Below are 26526 nucleotides of genomic sequence, written 5' to 3' on the forward strand. Positions count from 1 at the left end.
GGCGTACATCCAACCTGCTTTTTAGGCTGGGAAAGTGGTAATCAGAACAGAGAAAACCAATGCCACGTCTGCGTCCTTCCCAGTTTCCTCAAAAGGCGATCACAGACTAGAAGATGTGAAACTCTCCTGTATTCTCCGAGTATGGGAAACTCTCCTGATGCCTGCAGCAGTGTTGGCAAAGAGGAGCCCTCCCCCCCACCCCCAGCCCGCCTCAGTACACATTTGCCCAACGCAGAGGCTGCAGCTCCCCTGTAAGCAGGGACCTTCACATCACTCCTCTGATAGCGAGGAGTCCTGGCTGTAGGACTTGTGTTAGTTCTCCTGTCTGGGAAGAGGGGGCAGGATACCCAGGTAACTCCGGGACCCGGAGTTCTGCCTCACTCCATTCTTCATGTAACAACCCCCGCCACACACACCCCAGTCAAGCCAGACATGCATTCGCTTTTGAAAACACACTAATCAACCAGCCTCCCCCACGGCCTATCCACCATCCATGGATGTCCATGTATCACACACAGAGCAATTAAAAAAAAAAAAAAATCCAGGCAGCCCAGGGAACCATAATCTTTTGTTTTCTCTTTTCTGTTTTCCCCTAAAAAAGGCCTTTTAAGAAAATATATTAAACCAGGTAAACTTTTACTCATACGTTCATGTGGCTGGAGCAGATTGACAAAGAAAACAATCACAAAATAAATATTTTTGTTTTGTTTTTAAAAAAGAACATTTCCCTATACATTGTCTCTTTCTAACTTGACAGAGCTGCTTTCTTGGACAGGACGGGTGCCATTGGAAGAGGAGTTCCGGCTGGACCACGAGGGGAATGTGGAACAAAGTAGGGGGGCTGAGGAAGCAAGGGGGCTGGAGGGAGGGAGGGAGGAGTGGAGAGCAGAGCAAGCCTGCCTGTCTGCCCTTACGGTCCTCTGTTGGTGTCACCTTGAGTGTCTCAGGGGAGCCGGCTTGAGAAGCAGTCAGTGTCTGGGAGGGCACAGAGGAGGCAGCATACAAAAAGTAAGAACCAACGCTGGGGGGATCACGAAACAACGCCATTTTAAGAAACCTGGTTAAAAAGAATACAAAAGTGACTCGGTGGTGGGGGAGGGGGAACTGCTCCTGTTCCTACCCCCATGCCCCCTCTTGCTTTCTTGAATGGTAAGAATCACTTTTTAAGGATTTTGTTTTCACGGTTTGGCTGGTTCTTTTTCTTAATCTCTCCCTTGGCTCCTCTCCTTCAACTGCATGCATTTGAAAGCACCGACTTCACAGATTCGAGGCTGCTGAGTCGTAGCCTCCCTGTGTGAGTGAGAGAGTGTATGTGTATGCGCGCGCGTGTGTGCACGCACATGGTGAGCGTGTACACGTGTGCGGTGATGGTCTCTTTCTCTCCTGCCTGCTTTTTAGTCCACGCCCTGAGGTCCCATCGGCTGGGTGCGGAAAGTCTCAAGGGAGAACCCTGTTGGCACTAAGGTGAGGGCTTGGATGATCTTTGCACCCTGGATTCATGGATCACCTCCCTGCCCAGCACTGGAGTGGGGCCCCCATTAGCTACACAGTTTGCCTGTCTCATACTCCACAGGGTTTGGCAGCTTGGAATTGAAAGCCCTCAGGGAGGACTGGATCCTGCCCACCTCGTTGTTGGCCAGCTTGAGCCGATGCCGGAGCAAGCAGGAGAAAAGGTCAAGCCGGACTTTGCCTGGGGGAGAGAGCTGGTTTACCCGGTCCCTAAGCTCTATAAGCTGCAAGAGGGCAGAGTCCTGGGAACCTTGAGTGTACGGGTAGTCTAACTGGAGAATTAAGTCCCGGATAGCATCCGGGTCAAAGGGGAGGCTGTAGCCAAAGACCTGCAAGGTGTTGATTTTCATGTAGCCCAAGTTCTTGGAGGGATCGGTCATCTCCAGGGGCTCGTAGTAGATTGTCTCATTGGAGCTGTCATCCAGGGACTTGATTCGGCTCCGTAGGTAAACATGGACTGTCTCAAAGAAGGTCTTCCACCTGTTCCCCAAGGTGATAGTCCAGTTTTGGCACTGGGCAGCTGCGTCCACGTTAGTCCTTTCCCAGTCGGGGAAGCTGCCCTCGTTCACGGGCATGAACCAGCTCTCAGAGTGGCTGCCCCCAAACGGGTTGACGTAGATGGCCATGACAGGCTCCAGGGTGCTGTTCTTGGTGAGGCAGATCTGCAGGGACAAGGCCAGCATCACGTGCACCAGCCCAGGCTTGTACTTGTTACTCTTCAGCGTGAGCAGCATGCGCTTCCTCCAGGAAGGGTCAAACCAGCTGCCCAGACGCATGTCGTTGCTGATGAAGATGGAGTGCACCTCGATGCGGCTGTCCCGCTTCTGCAACAGGTACTTCAGCTCCAGGTCCTGCAGGTCTGTCTCCAGCCCCAGAAAGTTCTCCAGGGACTCGGCCACCTCTGGCCGGCACAACCCCTGGGCCAGCACGTAGCCTGGGTTACAGCCCCCACAGCGCGTGCTGTTGTCCGGAGCACAGTGGGCACATGCGGGCCCTTCGCCCAAGGCACAGGGGATGGGGCCCTGGCAGGAAGACTGGTCATAGGGGCAGGTGCAGCTGTGGCTCTGTTCCAGGAAGGTGCCGGGGAACGTGCTTTCTCCACAGTAGAGGAGGGACTGGATGCGATTCCACCAATAGGGCAAGGACCTTTGGGGAGGGAGGTAAGAATGAATAAAGAGTCACACAGAGACACGCTTTGGCGTCTCTCCTGAGGGTAGGAGGAGACTGACTAATAGGCAGGGAAGGTAATGAGAAAGATAAAAGCCCCGAGTTCTCTGAATGATGGAAACCCTACTGCACCACTCTGGAATGATCGAGTAAGGCCTAGAGCTCAGCGTCTGTCTGATGGATCAGCACCAGAAATACTTGACATCAGACTTGTACTGGCAGCAGCTGGGCTCATCCCTCCCAAGTACCACTTCCTTCGCTTATTCAAAAGCCTACAGAAGATCTCCCACACCCTCTGTACCAAAACATCTAACGTAGTTTTCAGCTTTTTAAATAAGACCGTCCGATCCCTAGTTCTCCAAACTTCCCAACTCCCATCCATTGCTTTCCCACTTACCGTCCCTGTCCTTCCTGTTCCCACTGCTTCTGTCACTCTTTCACCACGAAGAGGAATTTTCTATGGCTGGCTCCCTCTTTAGATTTAGATTTCCGCTCCTGTGATACCTCCTCAAAGAGGTCTTCTGTGACACGCTTTTTGAAAGAACCACCCAGTCGTTCGCTCTCTATCACATCAGCCTGTTTTTATATAATCCACAGCAAGGATCAGGATTGGAAATTATTGTTTATTGTTTCCCTGTTCACAGATGGCTTCTCTGAAGATGCCACGAGAGCAGGAACACTGCATTATTCTTCACCAACATGTTCTCAGAAACCAGGATTGTTCCTGGCGCTTGGTAAGCATTTAATAGTGATTTCTTGAAAAAAAAAAAAAGTGAACCCCTCTCAAAAGCCTTTGCTAGTCTAGGCTCTCCACTGACGCTTCCCTTCTTACAGGTGCCTCTGTCAGAGCCGCATCTCCGGGTTGCGAGGCAGCCTCCGCGCCCTGCAAGGCCCCGTCTCCGTGTACCATTTCTATCTTCTCCCACACAAGCTGGCCGAGACTTCCTTCTCCAAGGTAGCTCTTCTCTCGGGCTTTTGCTTTTACTAGACCCTGCCTCTGATTTATGTTCCACGAATGTGGATTTAAGTGGCTGCCACATAGGTATCATTTTATAGTTTTTGTGTTTCTATATATTTATTATGTCTTGCCGAGGACCCACACACACACACACTGCTTAATATTAGGATACGCAGTGTGCACTTGTTGAGTAAACGAGCGTGTGAGTGGATGTGCAGTGAGTGCCTATGATGATACAGCCTGCCTCTGCTCCTGAGGGCGGGGTTGGGGTGGGGCTCAGCTTTCTTTCCTTTTGTGACTCAGAACTAATCACTTGTTTGAAGCAACCCAATGTGTGTATATTCTCACTATATGTAATTGGTGTGTGAGCTTCAACTCCACCCCTCTGTTTCCTGAAAAAACTTCTTAAAATAGAAATGAGTGAGAATTGGAGCATGACTAGAACAACATTTGAATATACTATAATTTATAAAAAGTAAAATTAGCCTCTCTCTGTTTGCTCTCTCTGATGTCAGACACAAGTCACAAGTAGGTGAAGAGAGCAGAGAACCTAAAAGGCCTCATCTGGGTCACGGCCGCCAGATCTGCCATGTCGGACAGAGGGCCCCCCCGCCTCAGCAGCCTCAGGGGAAGGGGCCAGGCTTGGGCCCGGGCAGCTGGGGTGCTCACCTCTCCTTGGGCAGGCGGAAGCGAGGCTGCCGGTGGCAGCGCTTGCAGAGGTTGAAGAGCCTGCGGACAATCCGGTGGGTCTTCTTGAATAGCAATTTCAAGCTGGCTCCCAGCTGCTGGTAGCGGTGCTGAAGGCTGGTGTCCATGGCCCAGAACTGGGAGATGGCTGTGGAGTTCAGGAACCTGTCTCCAGGCAGCCTTTTCAGCAGGGCCTGGAATTCCTCTGTGGGCAAGGACGCAGAGCTGAGCTGAGGGGGAGTCACGCAGACTCTGGGACGGCAGGGCGCTCCCCAGACCCAGCCGGCCCTCCGGACTCATTGCCTGAGGAAAGAGGCTCCATAGCCATTCTCCCAGGCCCTTGTATATATTTCTTTTTAAACTGCTTTATTTGGAAACTAAATAACATGCCATAAAACAGAGCTTCAGGATTCTTTTCCGTCTTTCCTGTCCCTAATATGCTTCTGAATTTCAAAACAGATTTCCGTCACGACCCAAGCAGGCCAGAGGTCACGCTTTTGCCAATGACCTTGGGATGTACCACTTTCTCCCTTTATAACTTCCTGTAAGTCATTCACAACACTGTCACAGGCTGGTATTCTTCAGTAACACCACAACATCCTGTGGAAGGTGGAAGGCAGGCACAGCTGGCAAATGTGGACCCAGGGAGACTGAGCACCCAGCTCAGAAAGCTTCTTAGAAAATTTCCAGTCCCTGAGACCAGCTGCTCCTGTCCACGTCCTTCTCTCTGACTCTGGAATACCCTTTGTCTCTTTCAAGCTTCACCTCTGGGCCAGACACCCATTCTTTCCTGTAGCTAATCCAGAAGCAAGATGCTTTCTGGTCCTTGCTGCCTACTCCAAGTCTGTGCTCTTCCCAGAGCTTCCTGGGCACAACACATTGGCTGAATTTATGCCCAGGTCTGCTTTTACTTGGGACCTGCAGCCACTGTCTCCTGATGGGGGCCCAGATAGCCCTCATTTACTCAGCAGTAAGTAACTCACAGTGGTGAGCACCCGAAGTCATGCCCCACATTAAGCATCATTGAACACATCCCACCATCACAACTCCTGTGCAGCTGGTGTTGGGGGGACTGGAATGTTCTCCTTAGCAACTAACTACCTGTCTAGGACTTGAAATGTCAATGCCTGGGGCCTCAGCTCATTCTGGTTTCTCAAGCACCTGGTTCTTCATACCCCTCTTCCCCTTCCCAGTGGTTGGAGAATCATACCTAGTGATGGCATTAACAACTAGCATGTACGTAGGGTTTTTTTATAAAACATGTAAGCTTACAAAAGAGCACAGGGAGTAACAGAATAAACTCCCATGTGCCCACCAACTAGATTTAGCCACTTTGCCACATTGACTTCAGTCTTTTGTTTTGTTTTAGAGAAATATCTGCAAAGAAAATATACAGTCGAAGGCCCTAAACTTCCCTTCTATCTCCCATCTTGATGTAACCACTCTCTTGGGTGTTTTCTTTATCATTATATTTCTTAATGTTTTCTGCATATGTTTATCTGTAAAAACATTAAGTATTGGCCAGTATGTTTTTAAGCATCATATAAATAGTATTAAATGTGTTATATTTAATAATATTGTATCATAGTATTATTCACATAATATGTATATATAACATTTTTCATTTTCACTTTGTTTAACCCAACATATTTCTGAGATATATCTATCCACATAACTATCACTCATTTCGTGTTGAAATGTATGAGTGTATCAGGTAGAGATAGTTATACATTAATTTTATCTACATTATCCCATATGAGCCTTCCATCCACCTATTATTATCACTTTCCCTCTCTTACAGATGAGGAATGGAGGTATTCTGAAGCTGCATGGCTCACATAAGGTCACAAAGCTGGTCAGTAACAGAGTGTCTCAGTCTTTGGGGGCTGCTCTCAGAAAATACCACAGACCGAGTGGCTTATAAACAACAGAAGTTTATTGCTCACGGTTCAAGAAGCTGGAAGTCCAAGATCAGAATGCCACCACGGTCAGGTTCTGGGAAAGGCCCTCTCTGGGTCGCGTGTGGCTCACTTCTCACTGTGTCTTCACATGGCCAAAGGTGAGAAGGATCTCTCTGGGGCCTCTGTTATAAGAGCACTAATCCCTAATCACCTCCCAAAGGCCCCCACCTCCCTGGGCATTATATTTTCAACGTATGAATTGGGGGGGGGGGGAGCAGGACGCAAACATTCAAACCAGAACCCAGAACAAGGATTCAAAACCAAGCCCTAAATCTGCATCTCAAGGTAACCTTGCTATTAGCTATACCTGTAACAAGCAAGGCCTAGTATGTGCTGGGTGCCTCCTAGAACTATTCTACGTACTTCATTCATCCAGCAAACATTCCTTGTGCACCTGTGCGCAGGCAGTCTGTAGCAAACGTGTATCAAACAAACCAGGCAAGTCCTAACGCCCTCAGGTATATCCACATTAGCTCATTAAGTCCTCGTGACGCATGTCTTTGGTAGGGATCACGTCCATTTGCACAGACAACAAGAAGACAACCACCTGAGATGTGAGGTTGTGAGATAACCTGGTAGGGGCCAAGGACACAGGTAAGCGGATGAGGCGGGATCCGAGGTAAGTTCCCCACCTTCTAGTCCCACGCCTCAGAGCATGTCCCATTGACAGGGAAGTGTGGGCCCGCCAACTGCTCACCTGACTCCTCAAACTGCCGGTTGTGAGTCACCCAAGAGTCCTGGATCTGCAGCAGGCTGTCCTCCATGGCCTGGATGTCAGCATCCGGACAGTTGCATTCTGGGAAGGTGGGGCTGCACTTGCACCAACAGTCATTCTCCTTGCAGACGAGCTCCCCCTCAGAGCTGCATGTGATATAGCTGAGTGCCGCCGCCACAAAGCGCTCACGCAGGTACTCGGGCAGCAGCACCTGTAGGCCTAGGGAAAGGACGCATCAGGGAATTGTGGGGCAAGGACCAGTGGGGACCTGGTTTCCCACACTTAAGGCTGCAGGATCGCCAGCTGGGGTTCTGCTGACTTGGGCATTCTGGGCCCAAGAACGGTCACCCCAGGGCCTAACTCTATGGAGCTGATGGGGTGAGGGGCTTACCGCTGCCCCAGTGATGGGTGGGAGAGGGTCTGAAAATGCAGATGAGGAGCATCGAAGCCCAAGGCTTCGGAGAACCCCTCACATCAGCCAAATTGAGAGCGTGCGTATCATACGAATGGCCTTATTGGCTGCACATCGGCATCTCTAGGATGGAAATGGGAAGATATTTCAGATAAAAGAAGACCTTACAATCTCATGAAGGAGGAATCAAGGCTTGATGGGCTTTTTGCTCTGCTTCAGCTAGCCATCCTGTTTCTGGCTTTGCTAAGTCACAGACGTTCTGGGATGTCCCACCCCACCCTTGACGACCAAGGAGACTGCTCTGGTCAGGAGGCAGGGACAGGCGTTGTTGGTATGCAGTGGCCAGGCACCACACCAGGTGCTTCTCAGATACGATCGCAAGTGACTCCCTGGGCACACTGAGAATCCAAGGCCAATGGCCACGGTGACCTGCCCACGTCGCAGGACTAGTAAAGTTGGCTTGGTGTCCCACTCTGCCGTGGTACCATCAGCTTGTACTGCACGTCTGGGACTGGCTGCCCTGCCTCAGTGTGCTTAACTCTCACCGAGATTTGGAAGTTCGGTCAAGCCTGGGTAGGTAGGAATGGTTCTCCGCTCTCTCTGCTAATTAGCTCCCCTGATCTTGGGATATAATCCACTAAATTTCTCTAGGCTTCAGTCTTCCTATCCATCTGTGGTGGTGGGTTTTAGTTTACCAGGAGCAGAATACACCCCTCTTTGGCTTCAAGCCACACACGGCGGCTGTCGGAAGCACATCAAGGGATGAATGAAGGACACGCATGCATGCCTTTGGATGCCGCCTGGGCCAGGTTCGAGGGCAGACCTGCAAGAGGCTGCCCCAGTAGGGACATCGCGAGAGACGGTGCCAGGAGAGTGGGGGACGTGAGAACTTCGGATATGCTGAGCTCCCCTTTCCTCAAATATCTGCCAGCTCTTTATCGTCACACCCTTGACCGTGTCCTTGGCAGGAAATCAGAGAGCCCAAAGTATGCATCCTAGTCTCCGTGGACCTGAAAACATAACTTAGCACGGCAGCACCAGCAGAAGTCCTGTTTGAGATCCACCTCCTATCTGAACTGCTCAAGTTTCCTCTCTTGATGCTGTGCCTGCAGTGGCACTGGAACGGCCCTCCCCACATATCCGGTCCACATGCTGCCTTTCCACACACACCCATCCAAGTCCTTTCTCTTCACCTCCCCCACTACCTCCCTCCTCCTCGCCATAACACTTCCCATTGCTATAAAATAAGGGCCCCGAGCAGTGTCTGCATGAGTGATGGGCTATAAAATTAAATGGCATAAACTATTCCAAATGAACCACCAGACATTCCGAACTTCACTCATCGCTAATTTCCAGACACAACCCAGCCCATCTAAGGACAGAGGAGAAGAGGGATGCTAATTGCATTAGGTGGCTCTAAATAAAGCAGTCTTTTACTCCTTTTTATTATATATTCCTTGATTCCAAAAGAACTGATGGGTTGCATCTGGCTCAGGTTGCCTGGAATTTGTAATCGTAGATCCTGGGTGAGGGCTATTGATTTTATAATACCAAGACAATAATATCTTAAACAGAGTCCAATTCAGTTAGGCCTCAAGAAAAAGGAACTTTTCCGACTGCCCAACAGCCCTGTCTGAATCCGTTCGCATCTCCCTACCCCCAGGATGCCTGCGGGGCAGACAGCAGGAACTAAGCACCTCCCCTACCTCCCCTTACCTGTCCTATCGCCTTCCCCTTTGGCAAGTGTGTTTTAGCTAGTTCTGTCTCCAGCGAGGCTCCCATTCGTCTCAGACTGTTCTCCTGGCCTTGATCCCCCGTGGAGGATTACAGACCAATCACAGAACGTAGGGACCACTCTCAGGGTAGCCAATAGTCCCACAGTTTGTAAAGCTCTACGGTGGCCCCATAACCATCTGCAAAGACTAACCATACCCCAATGTGTCCTTAGGACAAAGCCGAGGGTTCTTTGGGCAACAAAGGAGATCATCAAACTAGACCAAAGTGTATAAGGGTGAATGTGATACTCATGCAGGATAGTGACTGGGGTTTGGGGAGGACTATGAATTCTGAGGGTTTGGGTGTTGAGTGGTGCTAACAATGGTCTTGGATGCAGGGTAAACCATTTCAGAAGTTTTCTCAAAAGAATGAGGGAAAGTTGTTAAATACACGTCCCAGAAGTCCTGGTAGCTCTTGTCTTAAATAGGGTTTAGCCAGGGGTGCCTGGGTGGCTCGGTTGGTTAAGCGTCCGCCTTCAGCTCAGGTCACGATCTCATGGTTCATGAGTTTGAGCCCCGTGCCAGGCTCTGTGCTGACAGCTTGGAGCCTGGAGCCTGCTTCAGATTCTGTGTCTCCCTCTCTCTCTCTCTGCCCCTCCCCTGCTTGTTCACACTGCACCTCTCTCTCTCTCTCTCAAATAAACATTAAAAAAAGAGAGTGAGAGAAGGGTTTAGCCAAATGAGGCACAGAGGGCTTTTTCCTGCTCCTTGGTGGTCTGAGTTTTTCACCCAGTGTGACACCCATCACGGTACAGCTTACCCAGTAACTGCACTTTGTTCTCCGGACTCTGTACCAGGACAGAGCTGACTGAGTCCAGATTGTCGTAGTTGCTGCAGCCCAGAGGGCCCGTCCTGGTCTCCGTGACCTAGAGAAGGAGGGCACAGTGTGGATTTAGAGACCATCCCTACGGGGAGACCATCCCTACGGGGAGACCATCCCTATGCGCTTCCCTCTCTGGCCATCCAATCTCAGGCTCTGTGTCCTGTCCTTGACCAGCCAGAGGACGGCATGTGTTTCCCTACCCCGGGAGCAGAAAGCCACTTTTCTTCCCTGTTCTAACACACTCTCGGCGGCAGAGGGCTGGCAGCGGCAGGTGCACACAGTGGGAGGCTTTCAGAGGGGGCCGAAGGGAATTTGCGTCCGGGAAGAGAAGATTCAACGTAGGCTGAGGAAGCTGGACCTCTGAGCTGGAGTCCCCCCCCCTCTCCCTCCCCCAGAGGGAGACAGGAGGCCAGATGTGGAGGCTGTCAGCCGGCTGGCGAGCCCAGCTGCATCCACTCGGCGTGGTGCTCACAGGCTTTAGGGATCCCGAAGATGAAAAGCACTAGAGAAATATGAGTTATGAGTATTATTATTAGTATTAAACATTTAAGTCCCACCTCGGCGCTGAGACGTCCTTAGAGAAAATCAGCCATGGGCTTACTGCATATTTTAATAAGTATATTAAATATACATAAACTCTTATAGCCATGTAATATTCCAAAACACCACAGAATCATTTTAAAATATTATAAAGTTGGCCTATCAGTTTTTCCCTGATGTTTTTAAAGTATAAGATGAAAAATGGGGAGCTTTAAATGCACTGAAATAATTCCATAATAAGAATGATGGGGACCTGCGGCCCTTTCTTCTCAGGATCTGCGAAAGCTCTGCCAACAATCAATCAACCAATCAACGAGTATTTATTGAGCAGCCACTGTTGAATTCCATACAATTCATCAAACATTCACAGAACGCCTTTCCTGCAGTTCTTCAAGGAGTCGGCCCTGATACCCCTGACCTTCTGTCCTGGCTCCAGATACCTCTGCCCTGCAGCAGGCACACACGTTGCAGTTTTCCATCCTTTAATGAGAACGTGGGGTGAAAGTCTGGGTCCTCCACACACCAAACGCTCCACAGGGGTAAGCCCAGGTTTATTTTGTTCACCATGTAGTCAGCCGCGATTAACACAGTGCCTGGCACACCGGGTATTTAATACATTAGAGAATGTGTAATACGTTCCAGGCTTTGGGGGTGAGAAATGAGCACAGAAATGCACAAGTTATATGCTGTGTCCTCTAGGGAATTACAACCTGTGGGGAAGGCAGGTGCATATGCAACGGGCCGAGATGCATCCAAGTGGAGCGGAAGCTATGTGTCAGTGAGTGCTGAGGAAAACACAGCTCTAACCAAAGGGAACACGAGGGAAGAAGGGCAGAGGAGACTCAACTGAGCTGGTCCTTAAAGATAAGTAGAAGTCTTGTTGAATCACTATATCGTACACCTGGAACTAACATGATACTATACTGAAATTAATATAAAATAAAATTAATAGTAATAAAGATAAGTACAAGTGGACAGCGAAAGAAGGGAAGGCAGGCACTCTGAGAGAAAGGGGAACGGGCACCGCGGGGGCTCAAAAGTGTAGTGTACGTGACTAGTGCCCTACAAGCTACAAGGTGAAGTAACCAGGTGAAGAGCAGAGTGTAAATGAAATTTTCAAAGAGAGTTTAGTATATTTAGTTTTAAAAAAATACTCACGGAACAGAGTAATTCAATGAGAGATGATTTGATACTGACTGGAAATACAGTAGGGAGAGAGACAGGAGAAATCCTTGTGATGTAAAGTAGTCTGACTAGGCTTCATGGAAGAGGTGAGCCATGAAGGATGAATGGGGATGGATGGGAAGGCAGAGAGATTTAGGAGAAAAGGGGAGTAATTACAGACAAAGAAGAAGGGGCAGCCTTAGACACGGTGCATGAAGAGCAGAAAAACCCAGCCTGAATAAAGAATGGGACGGAGCCCATGACACGGGCAGGAACAACCTCTCTACAACTGCCAAGTTCATCCTCCAGGATCATCCCATTTAACCCTTACAGAAACTCTGAAACAAGTCGCACTACTAGCACTCTCCAAAGAAGGAAAGCAAGGTTCCAAGAGTTACGGTGTGCCAGGCCACAGAACTATGCGCAGCTGGAACGGGATCTTATCGTTTGAATCCTAGCACCCAGTCAGTGTCCCTCCTGCCTCCTCTGAGGGCACATCAGAGGACTTCAGGAAAATAGAGTTAAAGCCCTTTGGATGACATCACTTTTAAAAACAAGCGTAAACCGCAGTTCATCCAAAATAGCTTAGTGATCTGCCCTCTGTTGAGAATGTGAACACAGGGCAAAACAAATTGTATAGACTTGAGATCACAGTATCCTAATATTACAGATGGGAAGACCTTGGCCAGATGAGTTAAATGATTTATTCAAGGTCATATGGCTAGTTGCCTACAGGGCTAGGATTCATTCAGCTCATTCATACACTCATTCATTCATTTATTCATTTAACAAATATGCAAGGAGCATCCAGAACTCACACTGAGTGAGTGAGGCACAGTCACTTCCATAAGGAGTTTCCAGACAAGTAGAAACATGTTTCTCTAATCCCAGTGTTCGGGCTGTTACACGTGCACTTGCCTCCCTCCACAGGTGGGCACCAGGTGCTGAATAATGTCTCTGTATAGAGTGAGTGGGTGATTGGCTAGCTGTCAAACTACAGCGGGGAGGCAGAGCCAGGCTTCTTTCAAGGTAAGGTCTTCTTTATCTCTATGGTGTTAAAGTCCTGTAAGAGGAGCCCTGGCCGAGGACTAGCCTGGGTCTTCTGGAATGTGGTGGACTGAATGGCAGGGTGGGATGATGGGTGAGATGGCGGGTGGGTCTGGTCTTTAGGACACTTGGCCTGTCCCCGCCTCCATCTAAGCTGTTCACACTGTCATTGAGTTTTGCACTGGCTTTTCCATCCACCCACCCCTGAGCTGGTCGCTCACCAGCATCAAGTCCAGGTAGGGAGGGAGCTACATGCCTTACATAGGAGTAGGATGACCCCTCAAGGAGGATAACAGAGAACAGCCACTCTCCTCTCCTTTATCTCAGCACAGTCCCTACCTACATACTGCCAACCCATCTGCTTCCCCACCACCACCGCCATCTTGTGCAGTATTCTGGGCCTGGCTCTGATGTGGTTTTTTGACCTTTACTTGGCTACTCCCAAAGGTTAGTTCCACAAGTGGACAATCAAATCGATAAAGGCATTGAAAGGATGTGGGTAGCTTCCCTTTGTTAATTGCGCCATGAGAACTGGCATGAAGAAGAGACAAAGGCTGTGATCCTCAAGCTCATTTCCTTATAAGGAGGCACACCAGATCTCCAAGAGTGAGGAAGGCACTCAGATTACATTAGATCCCAACGTCCTTGCTCCTTCCACTGCTATTCTGCTTTGAACCACCTCTGTCCTCCCTAGAGATATAAGGAGATGGGAAGAAGAAAGGGAGCTGGAGAGGGTCCTCTTGCAGATATTGCCTGGGCACTGACTTGGTAACAGGATGCCCGAAGGCCCCTTCCCCCAAGTGATGAAAATACCAGAGTCTCTGGAGGGTTAGTCCAGAGAACCCTGGGCTTTCTCTGTAGCGGAGGCAGACAGCTTTGGCAGATTATAGAAAAGGCCCATAGAGGTAATGGAAAGTGCAGTTCACTCAGGCACACACATTCAAAGAGCATCTCAGATAAGCTTTCAGAAAGGGAAAATAATTGTGTGCTAATTGGTCTGTTGACAGAGACTGTCCTGCCTTCAGAAAGCCCTGATGGATCTCAGGTTCATTAGCACATCCAATTTTCCATAAATACTAGGTCGTGCGAACACTCACTCCAGTGAGTCTGCTCTCCTCCCCCTGCCCTTTGCCTCCCCCGCTGCTCTTGTCCTACCTAGGGGGACACCTGCAAAGCTAAAAGGGACAGAAATGGGCTTCTAATTGTGAGCGATAGGGCTGGGCAGGGTGAACACAGCTGATGGTGTGTGTGCTTAAGAGAACTGCAAATTGAATCCCAGGCTGTGCGCTGAGGAATTCAGACAAGTCTTTTTAAGGATGCTTTGTGAGAACCACTCCATTTTGCCATCCTGGGACCCATCTGAACTTTTGTGTGGACTCTTTTCAGTAAGCTCTGCAACATATCAAACCAAGTCCTTCCCCACACTTCGATTAAGTAGAGGGTGAGCTGCGAATGAGAACAGGGTCCTCTGCTTAATGGCTCTGATCCCTTCCCAGGCATCACGGACAGGAGGTACAGTGTATATATTCAGCCCTTTATAGTTTGCCAAGTGTTTCCATGTGAACTGTGTCATTGGGTGTCACCCCAACCCCATGGCAGAGACAGGGGTGGGATTCACAATATTAATCAGCAGGTAAGACAGGAGTGGGTGGGCTAATCAGAAGACGTGCCAGGAGTGGTACCAGCAGCATTCTGGAGACCTCCCGAGGTCCATTCACCCCTTGGTTACCATCAACGGGAAACCTGGGGGCTCCAAGGGAGAGAGAACAGTGGTTACGATGGCACCCAGGTGATTGGGTGCAGACTGTTTACCAGCTGATATGGAAGTGGTTTAATATTCTAATAGCTGGTGTAGCCCTGTCAGCTGAAGCTAAGCCCTGGGTACAGGTGAGTCAAATAGCTGGTAACTCACTGACGTTGAGAAGTCAAGTGGTGAGCATCCAGACTGAAACTTGATCCCAAGCTTTCTCCCTTGAGCAAGTTTGTTTCCCACTAAACCAGGCAGCCAGCTTTCACCTACCAAGCATTCTATTTAGTGCCTCACTGCGTGCCAGCCACGGCGAAGAAACGGTGTGCAAGCTACGGAGTCTCAACTGCTCCAAGCCCTCCTACCACGCCTGTGGGTGTGGGGATGTGGCAGTGGGGATGCACACAGTTGGAATATAATATGACAAATCCTGTAAGAGAGGTGTGCACTGAGCAGGGTAAACCTTGCAACAGAGTGAGATGTTCAGTAGGGTCTCAGAGGAATGTGTCAGATAAACAAAAGGGGCATGTTAGTAAACTAGAGGTGGCTAACAAGGGGGGAAAAGAGTACACCTGCTTAGAGACATAAGAGACAGGCAGAAAGGCTGGAGGGTTTTCCCTTCCCCAAGGCTGAAAAGGTGAGCAGAACCCCTCATGCCACCCACCTCGATGCAGAGTAATGGCCTCGGTAGAAGCCTGCAAAGGCATGTTCAGTAGAGGGAAGCAGGTGGCAGGGGCTACAGCCCCAGTAAAGGAGTATCAGCTAGCAGGGATACGCTGCGGGATGCATCCAGCCTACTGGCCCTTGCTATGTGGATCTGTAAAAGCGTGATCAAGCAAAGGAATGGTCTCTGGTGGAACATTTGACAGTAGGATAAAATGGGCAGGTCAACCCTATCAGGTGAGCACGGTGGTGGGATAGGGAGCCGAGACCTCCCGTTGCTCCTCAGTCTAGCAGGGTGTTCTTGGACAGGTCACGTGGTTCTCTAGAGCTAAGTTATGTGAGCACGAGGACGAGGAGGAGTGGAGGTAGGAGAAAATAATCCTGTTTTCTCATGTTTTTCTGAACTGCATCCCATGGAAGGAGTACACTGCACCCCTCAACAGAGAAAACTCCAGGTTAATCAGCTCAGTGGAAGATGAATTATCATCCCACATTCCATGTGTGATTGGAGGAGTTCCAAAAAGAACCTTCCAAGGATGGCGGCCCCACTTCTGGGGAGATGGACAGTGGCTCTAGTTCTGGAAAGTGCATCCCCAGGCACTACGATAGATGTGGCTTTGGGTACCTTCCTGCCTCTCACTGTGCCACCTGCAGACTTTGCCAAAGAGAGGAGTCCGGTAAGCCATATTTCAGACTATGTATTGAACTCTTTATAGTGGACTAAAGTGAACTCTGAACAAAACTTCCCTCCAGAGAAGTCAGAAATGTGACACTGAGAGAAACAATTTAAAGGGTGATGGTGGACACCCTTAAAATTCAGAATAAATAATCATCAAGCATTACTAAGTGCCAGGAACTGAGAATACAGCAGTGAACAAGAGTGGTTCCTGCCCCAATGGCACCAGCTGAGAGATAAAACAGAAAAATAGTATTCAGTCCAGGCCAGAGTCAGCGTCAGCTCCAGAGCAAGGCAGAGCTAAATGTAAGCTGAAGTCACTGGCGTACAGAAAGGTCTAGAAAAAAAACAAAGGAAAGAACTTGGAAAAGAAGCTAGAAGGTGAAGCAGATGAAAAAAACAGATGACATGTGTTCCAACAAGAAATGGGGTAACCTGGGAGCCTTACTGCCCTTTTATAAGACCCATGTGTCTGGACATTTAGTGTCTTGTCCTTGGAGATATGTGATAGTCTTCACCGTAGTCCTCTTTATAAACCATGTTTATGCTCAAGTGACTTGGAGTAGCTTTGTTTCTTTCAAGTAAACATGTTTATATGCCCTTGTACATACACTGAAAAGAGCATAACCTATGTGGAAAACAGTGACTCATTCATTCCTTCATTTATTCTGTCAGTCAACAAACGTTTACTCATTACCCATAATGGAATATGCTCTGTACTTCTACTGGGAACCAAAGATGAATAAGAGCCAGTCCCTCCCTCAAGGACTTCATGTTAGCTAGCAAATATAGTTCAAATGATAAGCCCTATAAAAGAAGCATCTGCTTGATACACCAAAGAGAGCATTTAACTACCTTGGGAGTCAGAAAAGGCTTCCCCAAAGAGTAACCTTTTTGACTTGAGCAAAGAAGAGTGAGGGAGAGACACTTACGTAAACAGACAAGCAAAGCACACAGCAGGGGCTTTGGATAAAGACTAATAGTGGGATGCCTGGGCCGCTCAGTTGGTTGAGAGTCCAACTCTTGATTTTGAACTGTGATCTTACAGTTCGTGGGGTCAAGCCCCACATCTGGCTCTGCACTGACAGTGTGGAACCTGCTTGGGTTCTTTTCTCTCTCTCTCTCTCTCTCTCTCTCTGCCCATCCCCCATTCATTCTCTCCCCCTGCCCCCCAGCCTTCTCTTGCTCAAAATAATAAAAATTTTTTAAGCAGACTAACAGGACGGGCCTACATGATAGAAATTGTAAGTGAAGGGTTGATGGGGGAAACAGGTTGAGAAGAGACAAAAGAGACCATTAGGGATAATCTTCAATGGCTTTATGGTTTTGTTAAGATGAGGAATTATTCTTTTTCAAGCTCCATTTGTGCTGTGGCTCATGCACTCTCTCTGTTTTTATATTTGATCCTTACAGAAATCCTTCAAGGTAAAAAATATTTTAATTATTGAACAGTTTTAAGGATAAGAAAAGTGAGGTTCAGAGTAGTTTGGCAACTTGCTCGCAGCCCACATGAGCAGTGGCACAGCAAAGACTTTTGGGTTCAACCCTATGTTCTCTCCATTGTCACACTGCCACCGTGGCTGGGGCACAGTGGTTTAAACGGGGCGGGGGGGGGGGATGGTACATGATGCTTTGCACTCATGCAGGCAGCAGAGAGGGCGGATAAGAGAGAAGAGCTGAGAATGGAGACGGGAAGACTAGTTAAAAAGACAATGCAAGAAAACTGGGCAAGAGTTGATGAGGTCCTGAATTAAGGGGATGGCATGGACATGAGAAGGCAGTGAGGGGCAAGTTGAAGATATATCCAATGCCGTGATTATAGTGGTGGACCATGGAGTCTAAGTTAGGCAAATAGTGAGGCAAACGAGGCCATGAAGGGGGTAAGAAAGTGAAAAGCTGGTCAGGTCAAAGGACAGGAAGGCACATTAATGGGACCTTTGAGTTGTTGACCCAGACCTACCTTTTATTTCCAGATAAGACCAATTCTTCTCCCACTTTGACACAGCCGACTCACTACAGGACTGAAGGGGGAAAGGGGCTTCCCCAGAGTTCTGTCTTCTTGGTAAAACCCACTTCATGTTACTAATAGTCTTCTTTCATCATTTTAAGCTGCCTCAGAGACCAGAATCCCAAAGGTACCCTAAATCCCTGTTAACTTCAGCCACTGTGCTGTCTCAGGCTCTCACGCCAGACACTGCACCTCTCTTAATCTGACCTCTTCAGGTAACTTCCATCGTGCTCTCTCGGTCTCATAATCAGTCTTCAGCAAGGTCCTCCATAACCTTGATCTCCTCTCAAGAGTCTGCTTCATCTTTTTGCATTAAGCACAGTCCAGAAGATGCTGAAAACAGGGGTTCCCTTGCAGTCTTGCCTAGCAGTGACTGGCTGTGTTCCCACACCTCACATTGCTGGGCAGAGGAGTGAGGTGCGTTGCCACTATCCTGAACACTGCTCCCCCTCCTCTCTAGCCATCTCTGGCTCCTTTGAAGCCAGAACCATCAGGACTTTATCACCCATGACCCCTCCTTGTTGCTGTTTCTCTTGTTAGTCCCATTCAGTTGTTAAGGATTTCCAGTATTAAGCTTGCTTACCACTGTCTTTGTTATCACCAAAAGGTTTGTATCTTTCCTGTTGACCTCAGCATCTATGTAGGAAACCCTTTAATACCCTGGCCTCCCAGGTCCCTAGCCTTCTCCCCTCTCCGTTCATCTTGTCCATCTTGTCTTAGACACCCACACTCATGGCCATGTTCAGAACCTGATTTGTTTTGCTAATTGCACTTTCTCTCCAATCTCAACATAAATCATCACACACTTGCACTTCCCCTGGTCATTTCCCTCTAACAAGTATCAAACCTACTTAGACTTCCAATCTTTTGACCTAACCAACTTTTCACTTCCTGCCGTCCCTTAGCAGTCCCAAATCCCTTGGTCCATCACTATAATCACTGCTTTGTGTATATTCTCAACTCCCGTTTTGTTTGTTTCATCTTCACGTACACACACGCGCGCGCACACACACACACACACACATTTCTGTTCAATCAACTCTCCACCTCCTCCATGCCTGCCTGTACTTGAAGTGCCAAATGTAGCTGATAAAGCTCACAGCTATTCTGACTGTTCCCATGTAATTACGACCATGGGTCTCAAATGGGCTCTCAGTGCTGCCCAACAACCCACAACATTTATCTAGTCCATTAAAATACCTAACCCCTATTCTTCTGAAACCATCCCCTGCATTCTTCTCTCAGTAATCCCTTCTCCTTCCTTTTAGGCAAGGACTCTGCTTCTTGTGTAATCAAGGAAATAGGATCAATCAGAAGGGGACATCCGCATCCCGACCCCCAACGTCTACATCCCACTACATGTGTCCTGCGCATTTGAATGCCTCCTGCTACAAAGGATGAGATGTTTATGCTCCTGTGTAAGAACCACCCCTCCCGCCTGCCCAGTTGCTCTTGCAGTTGTCTCCTATCACTTCTGAATCATCATTTTCTCCCCCTCTCCTGAATCATTTCAATCAACATGCCAAGATTCTTGAGTATCTCTCATCTTAAAAACAAAAATTCCACCTCTCTTGACCTTATACCACTCTCCAGCTATCACCCATTTTTTTCTGTTTGCCTTTACAGCAAAACCCTTAAAGAATTGTCTCTACTCCTCTGGTTCCTCACTTTGTTTTCTCTCTTGAACCGTCTGCACTCAGCCTTTTGTACCTGTCATGACACTGAAACCACTCTTATCTAGGTTGCTAGTTACCTCCATGTTGCCAGATTGAAGGTCCATTCTCTATCTGTTTAACAGCATCTAACGCAGTTGTCTGCTCCTTCTTCTATGAAACACTTGCTTCATATCGTCTTGTGATATGGCTTTGATTCTCTTCATACCTTTCTGCCTGGTGTCAGCCTTCTCTGTTGGATCCTTCTCCTAGTCCCCATTTCTGAATATTGATGAGCTGCCCAACTCAGCCTTAGGGCTGCTCTACCAGCTACATTCACTCCTCAAGTGATCTCATCTCATCCTTTCTCATGATATTAAATACCACCGACATGTGTGTATATATTTGTATGCCAAAATTACATCTTCAGTCATGACCTTTCTCTCTGAAGCCTAGTGTTTATATTCAACTGCCTGTTAGATACCTCTACTTGGATGTCTAACAGGAATGTCAAATTCACTGTGTCTAAAACCAAGCTCTTGATTTGCTTCTTTCAGATTGGCGTCTCCCCCACTGTTGTCCTTCTCAGTAAATGCAATCACTGTTCATCTTGCTGCTCATGCCAAAAATCTTGCAGTTAATCTTGAGTCCTTTCTTCTAATTTATTAGCTAAGCCTGTAGGCTCTACCATCAAAATATATCTTGGCATCTGCCAAATTTTCACTACCTCTATACAGCCAGCTTTGTCTGAGCGAGCCACCATTATTTCTTCCCTTGACCATTGCAATAGTCACTGCATCAGTCTCCAGAATCCCTCTTTCTCCTCTCTTCCCTGATCAGTAATGCCCTCATGATCTTCACATCCTTTATTGATCTCCGTCTCAGGCAATCTACCGTCAGGGGGAGATAAAATTTTCTCTGCAGCCTCATCTGCTACTTCACCCCTCTTGTAACGGCACTCCTGCTACATTATGCAGTGTTTCTGGATCGTAACATGCACACTCCTGCTTCAGGGCAATTGCACGTGCTCTCACTCCCATGTGGCTTGCTCCCTCCCTTCATTCAGATGTCTGTTTAAATGGCATTTTTTTCACACAGGTCTTCCCTAAAGTGTGGTGTCCCTATCCCTCTCCATCCTCTTGCCTGGCTCCATTTCTTTATACCATTAATCCCACCTGACATTATATTACATCTCCATCACTAGAATTTAAGCTTCATGAGGGCAGGGACTTTATATGTATTCTTCACTCTGGGATTCTCAGTACCTAGAGCAGTACCTGACACGTAATAGGTGTTCAGTAAATATCTACTGAACCAATAAACAAATGAACAAAACCATCTAAATTTTGGGTGTGATAAAAGCAGAATATAAGAAAAGACTGACCATTACTTGCCACCTTAACTTTACATTTAGAATAAAATAATCCAGCATTCTCAAGTATCGTCATTGGTCTTCTCTTCCCTATTACAATATGAGTTTTCCTAGAATTCTCCTAGATATAAGTAGAGAAGATAGGATGGAGGTTATGATTATTAATGTTATAGTAACTACTGGATCATTTTCCAACATGCATGGCATCATATCACTCCTCTGCTTAAAACTATCTGGATGTTTTCCATTGCACTTTGACATATTAAAATTCCTTTTCATGGCCACGTAATCTGATTCCAGTCTACTTCTGAACGTCATATTGTACCAGTGTCTTCTTGTTCACCTTACTATAGTCACAACAGTCTTCTCTGTGTTCCAAGGCACCAAGCCAGTTGCTGCCTCAGGGCCTTAGCACTTACTATTCTTGCTGTCTGAATACTCTTCTCTGAGGTCATTCAGACTCAGCCTCAAAGTTTAAACCCAAAGTTCCCTCCCCAGACCAATCTGGCTAATATTAGCTGTTCCTTTCCCACCCCAGGAAATCCATACCTTATGACTCTGTCTTTTCTTTCTATCTTTATCTAAAGTTACTTTGCTTTTACCTCTGTAAAATTCCCATCCCTCACTAGAACATAACAGGTGTAGAATAAGGACCTTGTCTGCCTTTCTACCAACAGTCCGTTGGCTGGAGACTGCCTCCCAGTAGAAGCTACATGACTCTCTGCTGTGCAAGTGGAGACCTGGGCCACCTTTTAGGGACGGTTGTGCCTCGTCTCAGAAAGCTTCTTCCCCACATCCATCAGTCGGGTCTGACTGATTTGGAGCTGGCTAAGACCCTAGCCTTCCCCTTGCTTTCTCTCTGCTGTTTGCCCTCCCTCTCCCAGTACTCCACAGGCTGTTACCTTGATGGCCCCCGTGGCTATCTGGATATGGTGCAGCCGCCTCAGAGTGCTCTCTCTGTCGATGAAGTAGGAGGCTGCCAGCTGGTGCAGGGTCTCCAGGGACACGGCAGAGCTGTTCCCACTGCCCCCAACTACAGGTGCACTTCCTGCTGTCTCTGTCTTGCGGCTCAGTTTCCGCTTGTCCACAAAAATGGTTAGGGACTCTTCTCCTAAAGCAAACAACATGGGTCCATTGGTGAGGCCTTCTGCATCCCCTGCCAATTAGAACATGAAACCCTTGGCCAGAACAGTCAGAGCTCAGAGGGAGCCCATTGCCCCTGCTGACGACCTCTTCCTCATCACTGTCTTCAGAACAGTCTCATCACACAGTGCCCAAGGTGACCGGCATCACTGCCTGAGAGGCCCTCCTCCTTTTCCTTCATTCTTTAACTATCCCATAGCTCATCCCCTCCCCTCCAGCTTATCCATTTAACATCCTTTATTGATCTCAGTCTCAGGCAATCTACCTCCATGGGGGAGATAAAATTTTCTCTCTCAAGTTGTTTATGAGAAGTCACCATGGATATTTCTGCTCCCTCAGAAAGGGCAAAAGCCTTGAAGCTCACCCGCCCTCTTCCCCATCAAACACTCAGCACCTACCACATGCCGGCAGCTGGCCTGAACCCTTGGAGAGATCCTTTCTGTCCATCAGACAGTGAGCTAAATGTTATAATAAATCTTGCTTTCTTCTTCCCAGGGCAGAGAGAACCCTGCCTCTTCAGAGCTTTTGATTTGGCCACAGGTACACCATCCCCACACCCAACCTTGTCCCTATCCAGCCCAGAATCACTAGAATTGGTTTGTCCAGTTACCAATCTTTAGGGAGGTAAGCAGGGGTCAGGGACCCAATGGACATTTGCTTTTTTGCCCATGGGTCTGACAACTAGAGCCACAGCAAATATTAGGATGTGGAAAAGCCTCTGGGTGAGAAGGCTCTGTCAAAAGAAAACTAGGAGCGCCCCCTGCTGGCAAGTGCTTAGTAGGAGCCTGTCAGTCCCCCAACCTCCTTACCCCGCACCCCCTCCTCAGGAGGATGCTTATAAGCAAATAGCAATGTTCTAGGTAAATTTGGATGTCAAGAGATTATACCGCTCTCAAAGGCACCAGAAAGAAAAATATTTCTCAGGCAGTACCAGGCAAGGAAGAACAAAGACCCAGGAAGACTCAAGCTATACTCCTTGGGTCTTAAAGCTATTTTCAATGATCTGACAGCCAATTAGTGTAAGATCATGATGTTGCTTACCTCCAAGGGTGGCAGAAAGTAAGAAATGAGTGCCGTACTTTTTTATCAGGTTTTCAGTAACCTGTTGTAAGTTGGGTCTCCTTCCGAGGAGGCGGATGTTCCGGATAAATTCTGGGGCAAGAGGCAATGGCAAACTGAAGAAGTCCCTCCTTTCCAGAGCCAAGTTGTTTACTTTCCAACGGGCAAACTCCCTGGTGGAAAAGTCAAGGGATGAAGAAAAGCTCAATGTATTTAAGAACAAGAAACATAAAATCTGAAAGAGGTCATGTTCTTCCTCCACTTGTACCCTCCTCACTCCCCTCAGCACACACCCCTCCACATGGAGGCACCCACTGCCTGCAAGAGGCCGTTTGGCCTTCCACCCAGCTTCCCATTCCCAGGCTGTCAACTGACTTCCATCAGAACCTATTCCCATCTGCTTTCTCACTGGGGTCTCTGATTTGCTTACTCATATGCAGGTAGTCATGTAGTAGTGTAGTACGGGAAAACAATTATGCAAACAGTGAAAACATGAGAACAATGGATTGCAGAGATATGATTTAGTCACAGTTGCCACTCAATGGATGAGTCACATCACCTATCATGGCCTCAGTTACCCATTTGAAAGTGAGGAGTATGGTCTACAACAGTGGTTCTCAAACTTTTGACCCGTCCACACTCTTAACAAATGACGGAGTCCCCCATATTTATGCGGCTTATCTCTATTGATAATTACCACTTTAAAAATTAAAACAGAAAATTTTAATTTATTTATTAGTTCACTTAAAGATAACAGCAGTAAATCTATTACATATAACATAAATGACATATTTTTATTACCATAACCATATGTTCTGAAACAAAGCCAATTTAGCAAGAAGAGTGGTATTACTTTGCATTTTTGCAAGTGTCTTTAATATTTGGCTTACCAGAAGAAGGCTACTTTCTCATATTTGCTTCTGCATGTATTCTTATGTAGTCTTTGTGGATATTCACTAAATGCAACAAATGTCATTCCTTAAAGGTTACAGAGTGGAATCTGAAACCACATCAACGCACTTTTTATACTCTATTACATTAAAATCCAGTGTTCTATATTGTATTTTGAATGGGTCTTTTTACCCTTTGTGATTTTGAAACATCACGCATGGTCATCCAAAAAGTATGGGATCACTGAATTATTCAGGTCTTCCACATTGTGATACTTCATTATATAATGTCAAAACACCATATTTGTTAATATCACAAATCCCATGCATAAAGTTGCTAAGTAATGGAACTGCTACCAAGCTCATAATGACAAATATAAGTTTTCCAAAATTCTAATTTTCATTTGAATGCTTAAATTTTATCACTGGCAACAGATACTGTTAGCTGTTTTCCTTGAAGAGGTAGGCTTACTTTATCCCCCCCCCCTTTATTTTTTGAGAAAATGTTTGCCAGACACTAAAGTGTCTAAATAACCAGTTTATCTGTTGGCTGTTCTTTGAAGGAAAATTCAGTTCCAATGAAAATGCGACTAGTTCAGCTTACAATTCAATCACAAAAGCATCTTTCCCCGAGACAATCATCATTCTTCAGTAGCCTTAGACTCATTTTATGTTTATTTTACATTTCATCATACAAAATATTAAAAAGATGTGTCGGGGTGCCTGGCTGGCTCAGTTGGTAGAGCATGCAACTCTTGATCTCTAGGTCATGAGTTCAAGGCTCACACTGGGCATGGAGCCTATTTTAAAAAAGGTGTATACTTAAGGGTCAATATCTAATAAAATTAATAAGTTTAACTGCTTCAAGGACGTTCTCATGTGAATCTAGCATAAAAACAAGCATGTGTGTGTGTGTGTGCTTAGGTGTAAGTATGTAATGATGGAGATGACTGGTGTGATTTGGTGAGACTGCCTTTATTCAAACACAGATGCCAGTAGTTTTATTCACCATGGTTTTTTGTGCCATCAGTGCAGATGTTAATATGGACACCCTGAAAAGACCTAAGAGAACCCATCTTTTGAGAAGCCTTATTCTATAAGATGGCAAAATTCCAAATTCCTTTCTAGTCCCATCTAGATCTTTAATCTTCATACTTTGATCCTCACTGAAAGGGACACATTTCCAAGGGGAATCTGTCCTGGGATGAAATTGAAAGGATCACATCCATTAGTGAGAAAGTACTTTTCCATAGCCTTTCAAATTATACTCAGAAGGACCAGCTCCATTGCCTTAGGGAACAACAAAATTCAAGGTCTTCTCAACCTTCTCACCTACCCCACTCTGCTCTTTATGACAGTGCTGAAGTTTGGTCTAACTTTCTCCCCAAATCCATGGACTACAAATGACAGGGCTGCAGAAAAATAAAAAGAGCTCCAAAATAATAAAAATCCATGCCCAATTTAAACCTATAGAATTCTCCCATCTAACTATAGAGACTGAGACAGAGAGGAGGGGCATGTGCCAAATATTACCAGGGAAACAAAAGAGACGACTAATAATTCAAGGTTCCAGCAAAGTCTTTTAAAATTCCCATTGTGTGGCTTTATTTATCTAAGAAGGCAAGTTCATAATAATACATTATCATTTATTTCCTTTGTACAGGAAATGCTAAACTTTAATTAAAGTACGGGATATCTGTCAAAGTGTTTTCTATACCAAACCCCACTGCAGCATGATGAGCAATCACTTGATCTCATGTCTAACTGGCCAAATGGCCAATCAAGAAAGAGTGACTTAATAGGTTAAAAAAACAACAGCAATAACTATATGCTGCCCACAAGAGACTCATTTCAGCATTAAGGACACCTATACTGAAAGTGAAGGGATGGAAAAAGATACTCCATGCAAATGGAAACCCAAAAGAAGCCTGGGGTAGTTATATTTATATCAGATAGAGTAGACCTTAAGCCAGATTGTAACAAGAGACACAGAAGGGCATTATATAATGACAAAGGGATCAACTCATCAAAATACAACATTTGTAAATAGTTATGCACCCAACATGGGAACAACTACACATATCAAGCAAACACTAACAGATCTGAAAGGAGAAATAGCAGTTCCAACGATAGGAGGGGACTTCAATACCTCACTTTCAACCATGGATAGACCATCCAGATAGAACATCAACAAGGGAATATCAGCCTTAAAACTACATATTAGACCAGATGGACATAACAGATATATGCAGAACATTCCATTCAATAGCAGGAGAAAACACATTATTCTCAAGTGCACATGGAACATTCTTCAGAGCTCATGTGTTAGGTCACAAAACAAATTTTAATGGATTTAAGAAGACTGAAATTATATCATGCATCATTTTCAACCACAATTGAATGAAACTAGAAAGTACAAGAGGTGTAAAATTCACAAATACATGGAGGTTAAACAACATGCTCTTGAATAACCAACATGTCAAAGGAGAAATAAAAAAGTATCTTGAGGCAAATGAAAATGGAAACACAAATACCAAAATGTATGTGATGCAGCAAAA

General features: G+C 46.8%; 1 protein-coding gene and 4 long non-coding RNA genes across 11 annotated transcripts in view; 4 read left to right on the plus strand and 1 right to left on the minus strand.

Moving 5' to 3' along the window:
* LOC123585025 overlaps positions 1-1434 on the plus strand; it is a 34753-nt gene extending 33319 nt beyond the window's left edge. The window contains exons 4-5 of the long non-coding RNA XR_006705856.1: positions 758-832; positions 1399-1434. This is a non-coding gene — a long non-coding RNA (uncharacterized LOC123585025). The remainder of the gene's footprint in view (positions 1-757; positions 833-1398) is intronic.
* Positions 620-26526, minus strand: part of BRINP2 (BMP/retinoic acid inducible neural specific 2) — a 125796-nt gene continuing 99889 nt past the window's right edge. For 3 of the 4 annotated variants that reach the window (XM_045452811.1, XM_045452810.1, XM_045452812.1), the window contains 6 exons: positions 23061-23251; positions 21779-21987; positions 9945-10050; positions 6980-7216; positions 4304-4526; positions 620-2655 (listed from right to left, as the gene is read on the minus strand). In XM_045452811.1, coding sequence (XP_045308767.1) covers positions 1539-2655; positions 4304-4526; positions 6980-7216; positions 9945-10050; positions 21779-21987; positions 23061-23251 — 2083 coding nt within the window. In that variant the 3' untranslated portion in view covers positions 620-1538. The remainder of the gene's footprint in view (positions 2656-4303; positions 4527-6979; positions 7217-9944; positions 10051-21778; positions 21988-23060; positions 23252-26526) is intronic. The other variant, XM_045452813.1, reaches the window with a different exon arrangement.
* On the plus strand, positions 2228-11361 carry LOC123585022. 3 transcript variants are annotated; one of them, XR_006705852.1, is made up of 7 exons: positions 2228-2342; positions 3321-3410; positions 3511-3631; positions 4150-4377; positions 6123-6380; positions 10918-11086; positions 11247-11361. It is a non-coding gene; the product is annotated as an uncharacterized LOC123585022 (long non-coding RNA). The 3 variants fall into 3 exon arrangements; XR_006705853.1 differs by having other exon boundaries at positions 10984-11086; XR_006705851.1 differs by lacking the exon at positions 10918-11086 and having other exon boundaries at positions 11247-11358.
* On the plus strand, positions 7079-8852 carry LOC123585030. Its single transcript, XR_006705860.1, has 2 exons — positions 7079-7190; positions 8378-8852. It is a non-coding gene; the product is annotated as an uncharacterized LOC123585030 (long non-coding RNA).
* LOC123585024 lies at positions 12120-19512 on the plus strand. Of its 2 annotated transcripts, XR_006705854.1 has the most exons (5): positions 12120-12231; positions 12642-12740; positions 13086-13205; positions 15589-15845; positions 19121-19512. It is a non-coding gene; the product is annotated as an uncharacterized LOC123585024 (long non-coding RNA). The 2 variants fall into 2 exon arrangements; XR_006705855.1 differs by lacking the exon at positions 13086-13205.

The sequence above is a fragment of the Leopardus geoffroyi genome, chromosome C3, assembly GCF_018350155.1.
Source record: "Leopardus geoffroyi isolate Oge1 chromosome C3, O.geoffroyi_Oge1_pat1.0, whole genome shotgun sequence".
NCBI lineage: Eukaryota > Metazoa > Chordata > Mammalia > Carnivora > Felidae > Leopardus > Leopardus geoffroyi.